The sequence below is a fragment of the Oncorhynchus masou genome, chromosome 29 (assembly GCF_036934945.1).
Source record: "Oncorhynchus masou masou isolate Uvic2021 chromosome 29, UVic_Omas_1.1, whole genome shotgun sequence".
Lineage (NCBI taxonomy): Eukaryota > Metazoa > Chordata > Actinopteri > Salmoniformes > Salmonidae > Oncorhynchus > Oncorhynchus masou.
This window is the reverse complement of record NC_088240.1, coordinates 66,578,700-66,595,262: the sequence shown is the minus strand read 5'-3', so window position 1 is coordinate 66,595,262 and position 16,563 is coordinate 66,578,700. Positions and strand designations below refer to the sequence as shown.

General features: G+C 43.0%; 1 protein-coding gene across 2 annotated transcripts in view; it reads left to right on the top strand.

The window, feature by feature from the left end:
• LOC135520343 (ubiquitin carboxyl-terminal hydrolase MINDY-3-like) overlaps positions 1 to 16,563 on the top strand; it is a 39,545-nt gene that overhangs the window by 847 nt on the left and 22,135 nt on the right. Inside the window, exons 2-10 of one of the 2 annotated variants that reach the window (XM_064945816.1) lie at positions 107 to 186; positions 534 to 594; positions 978 to 1,163; positions 1,387 to 1,438; positions 1,857 to 1,971; positions 2,061 to 2,134; positions 2,246 to 2,325; positions 2,706 to 2,776; positions 3,507 to 3,587. In XM_064945816.1, the coding sequence (XP_064801888.1) occupies positions 107 to 186; positions 534 to 594; positions 978 to 1,163; positions 1,387 to 1,438; positions 1,857 to 1,971; positions 2,061 to 2,134; positions 2,246 to 2,325; positions 2,706 to 2,776; positions 3,507 to 3,587 (800 nt within the window). Of the gene's footprint in view, positions 1 to 106; positions 187 to 533; positions 595 to 977; positions 1,164 to 1,386; positions 1,521 to 1,856; positions 1,972 to 2,060; positions 2,135 to 2,245; positions 2,326 to 2,705; positions 2,777 to 3,506; positions 3,588 to 16,563 lie in introns of those variants that run through there. The other variant, XM_064945817.1, reaches the window with a different exon arrangement.

The following is a 16,563-nucleotide window of genomic DNA, read 5'->3' as shown; positions in this document are numbered from 1 at the left end:
GTAAACTACCTCTCGCCTACTTCGCACCCCCCTCTAACCTGAACACAATCCTAGACATTGTCAGTGGTGGGGCAAAATAAGTGACTCTGTGATTCCTGTATTTTAGGGATGGTCTTCAGTGAGACAGAACACACAGCACTGGAGCAGTTTGAAGGAGGACCCTGCGCTGTCATTGCTCCTGTACAGGTATTGACCAGTCCCCAGACCAGACAGTGCATAACCTTACACACAAACATGACCCAGCCTATGACCAGGTAGAGGGTGTTGGTGTCTGTTACCAGAATGATGATATCAGGACAGGCACACATCTTCTTAGATAGCACTTTACAGAAGTCACCCGACAGGCACTCAGCTGAGAAGCCTTCTCTACTACTGTTTATTTATTATAGTACTCTATGGTGCTGGAGTGTCTTCGCAAACATCTGTTCTTAGACAGAGTGGATAGTGTTGATGAGGACGGCAGGTTGTGTTTTTGATCCTTTAGAGATGGGTTACAGCTTGTAGAATATTTCCTGATTGTGTTTCCCCTGCAGGCCTTCCTTCTGAAGAACATCTTGTTTAACAGAGAGAGTTCTAACTGGAGACGCATCACAGGTAACCCTGACCTCTAACCCTAACCCAGCATTTCCCAAGCTCAATCTTCGGGACCCCAAGGAGAGCCCATTTTGGGTTTTGCCCTAACACTACACAGCTGATTCAACTTATTAACGCTTGATGATTAGTTGATTATTTGAAATCGCTCTGTGGTGTTAAGGGAAAAAACAAAACATGCACACCTTGGGGTCCCAAGGACTGAGTTTGGGAAACCTTGCCCTGACCCTGTTTAACAGAAACAGTTGTAACTGGAGACACGTCACAGGTAATCCTAACTTCTGATCCCAGACTGACCCTGTTAAACAGAGAGAGCCCCAAATGGAGATGCATCATAACTATATATATATATTAGAAACCGAGCCTATATCTTCTGTTCCTTGTAGAGGAGGAGCAGAAAGCGGCCCTATGTTCTACTCTGGCTGAGATCCTGGAACAGGCCTGCTCTACTTCCTCCACCACCTCCTACTGCCTGGTGACCTGGGCCAAAGGACAGTGCCCCCACACTACCACTCACACATCCCTGACAGGGGGTCCGGAGACCAGCCAGACCCAGCAAGACCAGCAACCCAGTGAGTCCCACTACTCATCTATCCACTAATACCCATGTAATATGAATAACTGCATTGCTATAGTGAGATGGTATTAATCATCGCATATGTTAGTGGGTAGACCGCATAGTGAGTAGTATTGCTGTCACTGTTAATCTAGAATAATGACATGTGTTCTGTCAACGTTACCTAAATTGTTTCACTAAAATGTGTATGTTTGCATCTGTGTGTCTCCTGTGTGTAGCTGCTTTGGCTGCTGAGGATCTTGGCTTTGAGCGGTTTCACAGCATCCTCCAGTAAGTAACTCTACTGACTGTGGCTCATCTCTCTATTGGCCATGACTTCATGGAGATGAAAGGACCACTACATTGCAGGAAAGTCAGGAATGCTAGTGTGTGTATCGCCATCTGTCTGGGGTTGGCTAAGCTTGTGTGTGTGTGACTGGAGTTTCTCAATAATGATTTACAACCTGCTGACTCAGCACACACTCCTGACTCTGCACGCACACTCCTCACTGATTCCTTAATGAGACACACACAATCTTTGATTTTCTGCCAGAGGAGCATCCGATTGCCATCTGGCACATTGCATAATGACATTATACAACACTGTCAGCATGAACCCTCCTGCCTCTGACCTCTAAATGAGTGCAATGTCATTAGAGGTGGTCTCGCTGACTTCTAGCCCCTGACCTTTGACCTCTCATCTCTACAGGAAGCGTATTGTGAAGTCATTATCAGAGCTTAGAGAGGAGGTGGTGTCTCTCTACGAATCCTGGAAAGGGCGCTGTGGAGTCCTGCTCTTCCTCTACTCTGTCATCCTCACCAAGGTAAGGCTATGCTTGTGTTTGTATGTGTGCATATTACTCTGCACTCTTTGTGTGTGTGTGTAACCACTTTTCTCTTTCTGTCTCTACAGAGGATAGAGAACATCAGGAATGAGATTGAAGATACTACAGAGCCTCTCATAGATCCAGTCTATGGCCACGGCAGGTACAATCCCTGATCCCTCACTTTATTGAATCTTTATCAGCTATATTTCTTTTGACAACTTGAGATAAGTGATGTTCCAAAAAGCTTAAGCCATTTTCTTTCTCTTTGCAGTCAGAGTCTGGTTAACCTGTTAGTGACGGGCCATGCTGTCTCTAATGTGTGGGACGGAGACAGGGAGTGCTCTGGCATGAGTAAGTACTCCACACACAGGCTGACTTATTTGTAAAAAAAATAATTTAGGAGACGCTCTTATCCAGAGCAACTTAGTGAGTGCATACATTTGTATACCCCCCCCCATACTGGTCCCCTGTGGGAATCGAATAAACCTCATTATCTGGCAGCGTGATTTAATTGGAATCTTTTCTTCAATGAGCATTTGGCGACTTTATTGCTGTTTACGGAGGGTGTTGCGAAGACGTTGTCCAGTTTCCTGGTGACTGTGATACCACATCTGAACACTAGATGACAGTGGTCAGTCAAACTTTCATACACACAGAGACCAAAGAAGCTGTTTCATATTTTTTTTTTTGTCTAAGCTGGGCTTCTTTCCCTCCCTCCCTCCCTCCCTCAGAGCTCCATGGTATCCACAACCAGGCATCAGTTGGCTTCCTCACTCTCATGGAGTCACTACGCTACTGCAAGGTATGAACAAACACAGACTGACATTCCTTCAGGCTTGTTATGTCCAAACCATAGTGGTGAGTTTGTTCTTGTTCACTAGTCACGAATGATTGCGGAGAGAGATTCAAACATTCTGTGAGCGAATCAGCACCACAAATAAATACATTGTCATACACACTCCCTCTCTCACACATACTGCCACTTCTTTTGTGTGACTGACTCTGTGCAGTAGGACATTTTATGATCTGGATAGTGGTGGAAAACAAACCACTTCAAGATCCCATGTGAAAATGTGTTTGGAGGCAATAGTCCTCACCACCTAACCTCAACCCTACACACATTCACACATACTGTGAGATTTGAGGGAGAAAATAACATTTTACATTAAAATAAAATAAGAGTGGCTACAGGAAATGTGTAAGGAGCAGGGACTACAGTAGAGTAGTAGAATAGCTGAGTAAGTCTGGGTAGATGAGTTAGACCTGGGTACATTGGTATGTTCATGCTATAAACCTGCTCATTGAACAACCATTGTATTAGTAACAATATGAATATTTTCTTCTCTCTTACTGTACATATTCTATTACGTCATCAGATTGTATTCCCTGATCATTCCTTTTGTCAGTTGAAATGGCATCAGAAAGCCTTTAGTCTGTAAAACTAACCTGGTCTGGGTTCAGGCAGTTAAGTTGGTCTGGAATCTGAATCAGAACTGCTTTGCTCCAGTTTTGGTTTGTATGTGTGTTTTCAGGTGGGTGCGTTCCTGAAGTCTCCTAAATTCCCTATATGGATCCTTGGCAGTGAGACTCATCTCTCAGTGTTCTTCGCCAAGGTAAGAATCACGCAAAAACACACACAACCTGGGCCATGTGTGTCTGTGTGTAATATAAGCCAGTCTCTCTTCCAGCAGGCAGGTCAGAAAAAGAAGAACCAGGAATGTGCTTTAACAGATTTAGTACTGCACAGTTCACATGAGAGAGACTGCAGTAATATGGTCTTATATGGCTAGTTGCTGCTGTTTTTTGGCGTTGTTTTGAAACCTTGTGGTCAGCTGCAACTGGGCCAACCAGCTTGTAAAATGCACACACACCAGTGTTTTGGGTGAAGCAGTGTGCGTGTAACACAGCTGATATGGGGGTTGAGAAATGACAGCATGTTCATAAGGTTTATTAATTGTTACAAAGGGACTCTTAAAGCTGGGCTCCTTAATGGTGAAACTGCCCCATTTGTTTGCGATATTACAACAGCAAAGAAGTTTCTAAAAACAACACAATTCCCCCCCCCCCCCCTCAGTCATCAGTGCACAATATGCAGTGGCGATTTTAGCATGTAAATCTTGGTGGGGCAGAAACAAGTGGGGTGCATGCCATCAAAGCCACTACACAACACACTAAACAAACACATGTCTTCAATATTATTCTACAATGTAGAAAACAGTAAAATAAGGTAAAACCCTGGAATGAGTAGCTGTTCAAACTTTTGACTGGTACTGTATGTGTATTTCAGTAGTCAAAAGTTGAGTATCTGGTTCCATATTCCTAGCACACAATGTTTACATCAAGTTTGTGACCCTACAAACTTGTTGGATGCTTTTGCTGTTTGTTTTGGTGGTTTCACATCATTTTGTGCCCCATAGAAATGAATGGTAAATAATGTATGTTTCTAAACATGCTACCATGTTTACAGATAGTCCGGAATGAATTGTGAATAATGAGTAAAAAGGTTAGACGCACAAATATCGTCCCGCCCAAGACATAACCTCTCACCATTACAATAAAAGGGGAGGTTAGCATTTTTTTTTTTGACAGGTACGATATTTATGCCTCTAACTTTCAAACACTTAAACAAAGTTGAAAAGGGGATGTTAGCTAACTTCACTAAGTAGGTCTACAAAAGTACATTAGGTCTACTTACAACTATGAATAGCCAACTGTACAACGTTTCTACTGGTAGCTTGCTTAGTAAAAATGATCAGCTAACAGTGCATCAGCAAATGTGCCCTTCTGCTGTTTGACAGACAGAGCCCACAAAGGATGGGGAAATGAACCTAAACCACTCATACTTGTCAGGTATAGTTCACTATTATTTTATCACTCAAATATCCAATTAATGGTGGCCAATATTGAGAGAGCAATGCTACCCTTATGTATGACATAATCAATTGATGTTTACTGAGCATGAGCATGCTGTATAACTCTGAAAGGGCTGAGCTAAATATGCGCAATTGTTTTGTATGGAAAAATCTAAAATTTAAGAGGTGATTATATTTCAACCAAATAATTCACTTTTTATTTAACAATCCCTTGAAAACGGCATGTAGTTGTCAATGGTTTAAGTAAAGCTGGGGTCTCCTTGCCCTCTCGCAGGCAAATCGAATGCTCTGCACCGTATTGTGACGTTTTATTGATGACGACCTATAACAATGGTGGTGGGGTGGCACTGTTTCACCCCTACTGCGCATTCTATCTTGAAGTAAAATGACTAACAATTTGGAGCACTATTTTAGATTATTCTTGGAAGAATTTCTTACACTCATTCAAAGATCCTTCTGCATATGTAGACAGGCACTGGATTCTGTTGGCTGTGGATCGTGTGTGGAACTGTATACTGCTATACCTGCATATCAAAGCCAGCAATCAGCTTAAGGCGGAGCTAATTGATTCTCTCTGGTACTGGATATGGCATCAGAGGAAAACAGAATGTTACAGCTAGCGTTTACCTCATAACACTACACCCAATGGATTTTCGAAGAAATGGATAATACAATTATTGTATAAAGTGATCAATAACTCCAAAAGCAGAAGTTTGTCAGCAGTCTCCAGGCACTTTAAAGGGGTCTTATATTAAGATGAATCCAAGTCCCATATCATCTGTGTACAGTACAATACACAACATCTACGACTCCGCTCATGTCTTGAGGGTTGGAAACATCTTGATGTTGGAGTGAACTATCATTTTAGATTAGAGCAGTTGCTCCATGTCCCCTGGGATAAAGCAGGGTACTGGGTAGTGTCTGCCTGCTAGGGGACTGGAACACATGTAGAGGCAAACTAGATGAACCAGATGAGGACCATGAGTCATGGTCCTCATGATTTCACTGTGATCGGAGCCATGGAGGTTATTGGTAGTCAAGGCACTGGTGACATAGTACACACACACATTCCTGAGAGCGGGGAACCTGATCCTGATTAGCATTAATGGACGTAGGAGATGTGTGTGTGCCCTCAGGTGGATGTTTTCCTGTTGGGAATGTGATCCTAGAGTTCCCATCTGGATCCGTTTGTCCTGCTGGAGACCGTGGACACTGTGGACCCCTCATTTCTGATTTGTTCACTTGGATGGAGAGAAAGGAGACTCAAGACCATGGTGTGGTCGAAGTAACACGTTTGTGTATATGAATTTAAATTCAATATGCAGATGTGAGGGCAAGTTACAGCTTAGATGCAAGAGCATAGTACAACATTAATAGCATGGCATTTACATCTACACTATGTCAAAAGCAGTGGCTAAAAATCCATAATGGCTAAGAAACAAATCACCCAAAAGGCCAATTATTCTTGAATCTCAAGGCTATTTTTATTTTACCTTTATTTAACTAGGCAAGTCAGTTAAGAACAAATTCTTATGTTCAATGACGGCCTAGGAACAGTGGGTTAACTGCCTGTTCAGGGGCAGAACGACAGATTTGTACCTTGTCAGCTCGGGGGTTTGAACTTGCAACCTTCCGGTTACTAAGTCCAACACTCTAACCGCTAGGCTACCCTGCCTAGTCGAACGATTAGGATTTTTCAATACTGATTATTGGAGGACCTTTTCATTTATTTATTTTTGTATGTGTGTGTGTATATATATATTTTATAATTACAGTAATACTGAATTAATACTTTTATTTTAACTTAATATAATACATAAGTAAAATCAATTTAGTCTCAAATAAATAATGAAACATGTTCAATTTGGTATAAATAATGCAAAAACAGTGTTGGAGAAGAAAGTAAAAGTGCAATATGTGCCATGTAAGAAAGCCAACATTTAAGTTCCTTGCTCAGAACATGAAAGCTGGTGGTTCCTTTTAACATGAGTCTTCAATATTCCCAGTTAAGAAGTTTTAGATTAGTTATTATAGGACTATTTCTCCCTATACTATTTGTATTTCATATACCTTTGACTATTGAATGTGCTTATAGGCACTTTAGTATTGCCAGTTTAGTCTCGGGAGTTGATAGGCTTGAAGTCAAACAGTGCTGTGCTTCAAGCATTGTGAAGAGCTGCTGGTAAACGCAGGAAAGTACTGTTTGAATGAATGCTTACGAGCCTGCTGCTGCCTACCACCGTCAGACTGCTCTGTCAAATCAGACTTAATTATAATATAATAAACACAAAGAAATACGAGCCTTAGTTTCCGGATTTGACCATATTAATGACCTATCATTTCGAAAACAAAATGCTTTCAGTGAAATACGTAACCATTCTGTATTTTATCAAACTGGTGGCAACCCTAAGTCTAAATATTGCTGTTACATTGCACAACCTTCAATGTTATGTCATAATTATGTAGAATTCTGGCAAATTATTTATGTTTTTTGTTAGGAAGATATGGTCTTCACACAGTTCGCAATGAGCCAGGCAGCCCAAACTGCTGCATATACCCTGACTCTGCTTTGACTGAACGCAAGAGAAGCAACACAATTTCCCTAGTTAATATTGCCTGCTAACATGAATTTCTTTTAACTAAATTTGCAGGTTTAAAAAATATAAATTATTTTTTAAATCAACAGGTACCGCATTGATTATATACAACGCAGGACAAGCTAGTTAAACTAGTAATATCATCAACCATATGTAGTTAACTAGTGATTATGTTAAGATTGATTGTTTTTTATAAGATAAGTTTAATGCTAGCTAGCAATTTACCTTGGCTCCTTGCTGCACTTGCGTAACAGGTGGTCAGCCTGCCACGCAGTCTCCTCGTGGATTGCAATGTAATCGGTCATAATCGGCGTCCAAAAATGCTGATTAACGATTGTTATGGAAACTTTAAATTGACCCTAATTAATTGGCCATTCCGATTAATTGGTCAACCTCTACTCAAGGCTATATAGTCTTTCTGAATTACGTATACATTCATCATTGCAGACGTGGGGTGATATGAATCTCATTCAACTTTTCAATTGAACAGTTAGGCATCTGCTGATTTTGGTACAGAGAGTGATATTCAGGAGCTAGAGCTAGTTCAAGGTTGGATTGTCACAAGTTGAGGCCTCTAAGAATTCTGTAATCAGGGTTATAGAAAAACACTTGTACCGTGACTGGGAGTCCTGTACGGCGGCGCACAATTGGCCCAGCGTCGTCCGGATTACGGGAGGATTTGGCCGTGGGGCTTTTCTTGGCTCATCGAGTTCTAGCGACTCCTTGTGGCGGGCCAGGCGCCTGTAAGCTGACTACAGTTGTCAGTTGATCGGTGTTTCTTCCGACACATTTGTGCGGCTGGCTTCTGGGTTAAACAAGCAGGTGTTAAGAAGCATCGCGGCTTGTTTCGGATGGACGCATGACTCGATCTTCACCTCTCTCGAGCCCGTTGGGGATGAGACAAGATTGTAACTAACAATAGGATATCATGAAAAGGTGTCAAATTTAAAACCAGAAATATATATATATTTTTTTACCCCTTGTACTTCAAACCATTAACTTTTGTGTAAGCAATTAAGCCGGTTACGCTTATTATTATGGTAAGCAAAGATCTGTAGGATATGGCATCCGATTTGGGTTCTCCTCCATGCTCATGCAGCTGACGCTACGCTGATTAGGGAGAGGAACGTGCACACTCTTTTTCACATACACACACACGTGCGTACTGCACAACGTGTCATTACTGTGGGTTAGGGGAAGAGTGAATGTCACATCTAGAACAGTTGTAACTAGTTCATGTCAATGTATGTGACGACAACAGCGTTCAGTGTTTTCGTGTTAAGAGAGCTCTGGAACTGACCTCAAACCATGCATCTTGTGATGCCTGTGCTAGGATTCCCCTGTGCCCCTAATGTAGTGTGTGTGTGTGATGTCCCGTCATTGTTACAATGTGGCTTTTAGACCATTAGTGTGTGACTGCCTCATAGCATTAGTGTTTTTATCTGATCTAACGGGACAAAAGCTCCCCTCTCCACCACCCTCCCTCTTTTTACCTTTCTCACCCCCCATCCACCTCTCTTCATCCCATTACAGGCTCTCTATAAAGGCCTGTAATGGGATCTGAGGCCTTCTGTCACCACAGAGGTGGGAGAGGAGAGGGGGATGAGACTACAGTGGGAGGAGAAGGAAGAAAGGCAGGAGAGGAGAGATTGGGGAGAACATTTTGTGTATTTGAAAACTGAGACAACATCCATACCTCTCCTAAGTGTGCATAGTTCCTAAGTAATTCAATGCACTTTTTCTCAAAGAAGAGTCTTCAACTATATATACATATTTATTTATTTTAATCTCTCTTAGCTGTGCCGTTGAGGAGCAATCACACTAGTAGTTTGTTTTGAACACAGCCCAGTATCCCCACCTTTACCCAATTACTGGTTAGTCCAGGTAATTGAGGTAATATATAGGTAGAGGTAAAGTGACTATGCATGGATAATAAACAGAGTAGTAGCAGCAGTATAAAAATTGGGGGGACAATGCAAATAGTCCGGGTAGCCATTTTGATTAGCTGTTCAGGAGTCTTATATGGCTTGAGGGTAGAAGCTGTTAAGACTTTTGGATCTAGACTTGGCGCTCCGGTACCTCTTGCCGTGCGGTAGCAGAGAGAACAGTGTATGATTAGGGTGGCTGGAGTCTTTGGCAGTTTTTTGGTGCCTTCCTGACACTGCCTGGTATAGAGGTCCTGGATGACAGGAAGCTTTGCCCCAGTGATGTACTGGGCCGTACGCATTACCCTCTGTAGTGTCTTGCGGTCGGAGTCCAAGCAGTTGCCATACCAGGTGGTGATGCAACTGGTCAGGATACTCTCTGGTGTATGTGTAGGACTTTTTGATGATCTGAGGACCCATGCCAAATCTTTTCAGTCTCCTGAGGGGGAATAGGCGTTGTCTTGCCCTCTTCACAACTGTTTTGTTTGGACCATGATAGTTTGTTGGTGATGTGGACACCAAGGATCTTGAAGCTCTCAACCTGCTCCACTACAGCCCCGTCATTAAGCCTATCCTGTCATGTCACATCAGTCATAATGACATATTTTAATCCTGAAAGGATAGAAGGGAGTGCGGAAGGAAGGAAGTACTTTAAAAGGGCTTCCCTAGGGACCATGTCCTCTTTCTCTTCTCTCTGTAGTGTTTCTTTCCATCTGAGAGTGATGACATTCACAGGCCTCCATCCTCTTATCCTTAAGCCCCTCTCGGGAGCTGTGTGTCTGTGTGTGTTTACACGCTCTGATGGTTTAACCGGCTAGTGTGTGTGTGTGTGTGTGTGCAGTAGCACAGTTATGGGTCAGTGATTTAATGGGAAATAGAGCAGCTCTTTTGGCCCTCAGTGTCCCTAAAGACACACACACAGTGTCTTTCCCCAAAGAGCATGTGTCTGATGTTACTTGTGTCTGTACTATACATGTCCCTAAATGTCTCAAAGTGAGAGGGAGAGAGAGGATGGGTCATTAAGTCTGAGGCAGGTCTCACTTTCAGAGAATCTAAGAAAGAGAAAAGAGCTATGGTACCTTACCTGTGAGTGTGCGCACACACACAGCTAGATCTGAGTGAAAGAAGTGTACAGTAACAGTCATTAATATTCTCTGACACATCTGACCTGTTCTATTCTAGCAGGGACAAAGGCTGTGTGTGATAGGGCCTAGTCCCTTGTCTGTGACTGGTCTCAGTCTATAGCTGTCCTATATATCCCTGTTCTCTATAGTCTTGTGCTGTTGTTCAGAGACCCCAGACAGCTTGTTGTTGATGACGGCCCATTAATCACCTGTCTGTCTCTGGCACACACACACACCTCTACCCTAACACACACACCTCTCAGCCCCTCTTAGCCAGGACAAAGGTCTGAGTGTAATTGAGTCTTCTGCTTCAAGAGGCTCTCCACCTAACAAAGAGAAACACTAAACCAACACCACACAGACACTGTAGACTAGGAGTTCCTGTTAGCGTGACAGAGAGGGAAAGAATGGTCAGGGATGGATAGATGGAGAGACAGATGAAAGTATGTGTCAGGACAGAACAGAGGGACCAAGAGGGAGGGGTAGAGAAAAGAGGAAGGGGAAGCTGAAGAGGGGGATCAACGAGAGGGGTAAGGCTACACCCATCTACAGCTGAGAGTCCTGTGTGGCTCAGTCGGTAGAGCATGGCGCTTGCAACGCCAAGCGTCGTGGGTTCGATTCCCGCTGGGACCACCCATATGTAAAAGTAGTGGCCCCAGCCGACTTGTAAGTCGCTTTGGACAAAAGCGTCTGCTAAATGGGATATATATAATATATATACAGCTCCTTACATCTTAGGAGAGGGGGAGGGAAGGTGAGAGGGATAGAAAGAGGGTTGGAAACACCCAAATTAAAGTGGAAGGGGAGAGAACCAGATGGATAGAGATGAGCTGGACTAGTGTGTTTCTATTTTAGGAGGGTTTCTGTTGCTGTTCAGGAGCTAGATCTGATTTGTAAGACTCAATACAGACTTGAGGGTTAGGTTCTGAGCTCGTTCGGAATGCATTCCTCTTGATAACGCACAGACACGCGCACACACTGTCTTGGTACCATCGGGGTGTGTGCATGCACATTTCGAGAATGCAGTCCTCTGGTCCAGTGCAAGCAAACAAATGGCTGAAGGAGATGGGGCTAATACACACACACCCCTTCCCTGTGGAGTGTGTGACATGACATGTAATCTAAACTCAGCAGCATCTCCAGGCCTCTAATAAAACACACATCAAAGACATACTAGCAGGCCTGGCATTTAACACACCCACACACGCTACACACGTACCGGTAACTGCCAAAATAATGGAAACACTTGAGTAAATGAGGGATACAATGTATGTTGAAAGCAGGTGTTAAATTAATTAATAAAAATGCGCAGTTGCCTCTTGGTTAAGAGATTTTACTTTTTGAAAAAGGGGTCTCAAAGGAGCATAGGTGGTTTAAAGTGTCTGTGTGTGGGGTTGCACATTTTGGGGAATATTCAGAGGTGTAAACTTTCCATGGGAATATATGGGATTTATCGGAAATATATGCAAATTAATGTTAATACCGTTTAAATGTAGATTATTTTTTTTCATTGGATATATTATGAGGAAACATAATTGCAAATTATTAAATCATTCCAATAGTAATTTTAAAAACAATTTAGTTAAAACATAACTTTAATTAAATGACTTGACCTCTTCACATGGGATGATTTCATTGAACAAAAAAATGAATTTTGAATGATCTCCAATGATCCATCGCATCTCCCAAAAACGTTTTCAACATATCGTTGAAGTCAGAAGTGTACATACATTTAGGTTGGAGTCATTTAAAACTCGTTTTTCAACCACTCAACAAATTTCTTGTTAAACCTCTTGAAACTCCCCATCCCGGATCCGGGATTGTGACTAAGCCTCAGGCTCATTAGCATAACGCAACGTTAACGATTTCTGAAAATCGCAAATAAAATTAAAATAATGCGTTTGCTCTCAAGCTTAGCCTTTTCTTAACAACACTGTCATCTCAGATTTTCAAAATATGCTTTTGAACCATAGAAATTGACTAATTTGTGTAAGAGTATGCAAAGCTAGCATAGCATTTTGTGTAGCATGTAGCACGCAACATTTTCACAAAAGCCAGATAACCAAATAAATAAAATCATTTACCTTTGAAGAGCTTCTGATGTTTTCAATGAGGAGACTCCCAGCCACATACCAAATGCGCAGTGTTTCCTGAAAGCGTCTGTGTGTAGGAGAAATCGTTCCGTTTTCTACATTGCGCCTGGCTACCGAAACGAACCGAAAATGCAGTCACCTACAACGTGAAACTTTTCCGGATTAACTACATAATATCGACCGAAACATGGCAAACGTTGTTTGGAATCAATCCTCAAGATGTTTTTTCACATATCTCTTCATTGACATGCAGTTCGTGGAAGCTTGCTTCTCTCTCTGCCCCATGGAAAAATACTGGCAGGTGACTTTTGCGCACCAATTTCGGCGCAGGACACCGGGCGGACACGTGGTAAATGTGGTCTCTTATGGTCAATCTTCCAACGATCTGCCTACAAATACGTCACAATGCTGCAGACACCTTGGGGAAACGACAGAAAGGGCAGACTCTTTCCTCTTGCGTTCACAGCCATATAAGGAGATCATGAAAGACAGAGCCTCAAAAATCCTTGTCATTTCCTGGATGCCAAGTCATCTTGGTTTTGCCTGAAGCTCACGTTAAAGGGCACGCACAGAGAAGATATTTGTATTTCTGGACACGTCAGAGTGTTTTCTTTCGAACAGTAGCAATTATATGCATAGTCGAGCATCTTTTTGTGACAAAATATCTTGTTTAAAACGGGAACGTTTTTCTTCCAAAAATGAAATAGCGCCACCATAAGTGTAAGAGGTTAACAAACCATAGTTTTGGCAAGTCGGTTAGGACATCTACTGTGTGCATGACACAAGTAATTTTTCCAACAATTGTTTAGACAGATTATTTCACTTAGAATTCACTGTATCACAATTCCAGCGGGTCAGAAGTTTACATGCAATAAGTTGACTGTGCCTTTTTAAACAGCTTGGAAAATTCCAGAAAATGATGTCATGGCTTTAGAAGCTTCTGATAGGCTAATTGACATAATTTGAGTCAATTGGAGGTGTGCCTGTGGATGTATTTCAAGACCTACCTTAAAACTCAATGCCTCTGATCAAAAGAAGTCAGCCAAGACCTCAGAAAAAAATTGTAGACCTCCACAAGTCTGGTTCATACTTGGGAGCAATTTCCAAATGCCTGAAGGTACCACGTTCATCTGTACAAACAATAGTATGTAAGTATAAAAACCATGGGACCACGCAGCTGTCATACCGCTCAGGAACGCGTTCTGTCTCCTAGAGATGAACGTACTTTGGTGCGAAAAGTGCAAATCACTCCCAGAACCTTGTGAAGATGCTCGAGGAAACGGGTACAAAAGTATCTGTATCCACAGTAAAATAAATGAGTCCTATATCGACCTGAAAAGTCCACTCAGCAAGGCAGTAATAACCAACGAGTAATCTAACCTAACAATTCCAAAACTACTACCTTATACACACAAGTGTAAAGGGATAAAGAATATGTACATAAAGATATATGAATGAGTGATGGTACAGAACGGCATAGGCAAGATGCAGTAGATGGTATAGAGTACAGTATATACATATGAGATGAGTAATGTAGGGTATGTAAACATTATATTAAGTAGCATTGTTTAAAGTGGCTAGTGATATATTTTACATACATTTCTGTCACGTAGAGTAGGCCAGAAGGCTATACTGGAAAACCTAACCTCTATCAAAATAAAAAGATGGCAGAGCCACAAGTTCTTCTGTGCAAGGGTGTTTATTTACAAAGTGATTCCGGAACAAAAACAACAGTACTGCCATCAAAAGTATACCTTATGGGACAGCTAAACACAATGCTGCCCCATTCACAGCTCAATCCAAAATGGCCTCCATGAACTGAAAGAGAAGCTTCTTTTGTAGGGCTAGCCCCTCCCCTCAGAACAATTAACACTAATTAATTAAGCAATTATCTAGTCAAACCTACATTTTCCATTAACTAAACATACTAAAGGATATACATTGCAAAACGCTTTTAAACTATCACCACATAACATTTACAAAATTACATCACTACTGACAGTGTCTTTTCAATATGCACATTTACATTAATGAGCCATTCGGGACAGGCACTACAAAGTCAGCCCAATTCCCTTTGCTCGGTTCCTTATCCAGCATACCCAGAAGCTACAGAGAGAGAGAGGAACAGAACAAACAAACAAAGCGCTCATCCACAACACAGATAAGTATAATACATATTGCTTATATTAAATAAGAACATTGACAAGTGTGAAATGTATGTACTAAGACAGAGAAGTTAACTTGTGTGTCGACCCACATTGTTATCTTATAACTGAGCAGGGAGTAGTGATGAATGTGTGCGTGCGTTAAAGAACCAAATGCTGCCCGCGGCCAGTGACGGACTTCTACGTCACATTACCTTCCTCCTCTCCTGAAGCGACCAGGTTCGGGAGCCTTGATAGGTAGTCCGCCGTGACGTTCTCTTTTCCTGCCTTGTGATGGACACAGAACCTGAAGGGCTGGAGCTCCAGATACCACCTGGTCACACGAGAATTCCGGTCCTTCATGGTCTGGATCCAGGTCAGTGCTCTATGGTCTCTGTGCAGGTCAAATACCCTCCCAAGAAGGTAGTAACGGAGACTATCTAGGGCCCACTTTATAGCCAAGCACTCCTTCTCAATTGTAGAATACCTGGTTTCCCTGGGCAACAGCTTCCGACTCAGGTACGGCACGGGAAGCTCTTCTCCTGGCTCTCCTTGGGCCAGTACAGCGCCAATTCCCACAGCCGAAGCGTCCACTTGCACGAGAAATCTCTTCTGAAAATCAGGGGTCTGGAGAACAGGGAATGAGCACAGTCATTTTTTCAGTTTCCTGAAGGCTACCTCACACTCCTCAGTCCACTTCACAGGGTTGCTGGCCACCTTTTTGAAGTGAGGTTGGTCAGAGGGACAGCGATGGTCGAAAACTGTGGAATGAATCTCCGGTACCACCCTGCCAGACCTAGGAAGGACTTCACCTGTGTCTTGGTTCTGAGTTGAGGGCTGTTCCTGATGGACTCCACTTTGTCCACCTGATGCCGAACTTTACCCTTACCCAGCTGGTAACCCAGGTACTTTGTCTCCTGTTTCACCCACTCACACTTCGGGAGGTTAAGCGTGAGGCCTGCATCATGGATCTTCCATAGGACTCTGCTAAGATGCTGTATGTGCTCCTCCCAGGAGTGGCTATAGATCACCACGTCGTCCAAGTAAGCAACACAAGTAATCGTCACAGTCCTGGAGGACCTTGTCCATCAGCCTCTGGAAAGTTGCAGGGGCCCCATAAAGACCAAACGGCATGACCTTGAACTGGAACAGGCCCATTGGCGTCCGGAATGCAGTGAGGCCTTGGATTTTTCATCCAGGGGCACCTGGCACATTATTAAAATGGCTGGAGTTGAGTCAGTGTGTTGGCAGCAGCCACTTAATGTTAGTGGTGGCTGTTTAATGGCCTTGAGATAGACGCTGTTTTTCAGTCTCTCAGTCCCTGCTTTGATGCACCTGTACTGACCTCGCCTTCTGGATGATAGCAGGGTGAACAGGCAGTGGCTCGGGTGGTTGTTGTCCTTGATGATCTTTATGGCCTTCCTGTGACATCGGGTGGTTTAGGTGTCCTGGAGGGCAGGTAGTTTGCCCCCAGTGATGCGTTGTGCAGACCTCACTACCCTCTGGAGAGACTTACGGTTGTGGGCGGAGCAGTTGCCGTACCAGGCGGTAATACAGCCTGACAGGATGCTCTCGGTTTGCAACTGCACATGGGGACAAAGATCGTACTTTTTGGAGAAATGTCCTCTGGTCTGATAAAACAAAAATTTAACTGTTTGGCCATAATGATCATCGTTATGTTTGGAGGAAAAGGGGGAGGCTTGCAAGCCGAATAACACCATCCCAACCTTGAAGCACGGGGGTGGCAGCATCATGTTGTGGGGGTGCTTCGCTGCAGGAGGGACTGGTGCACTTCACAAAATAGATGGCGTCATGACAAAGGAAAATTAAGTG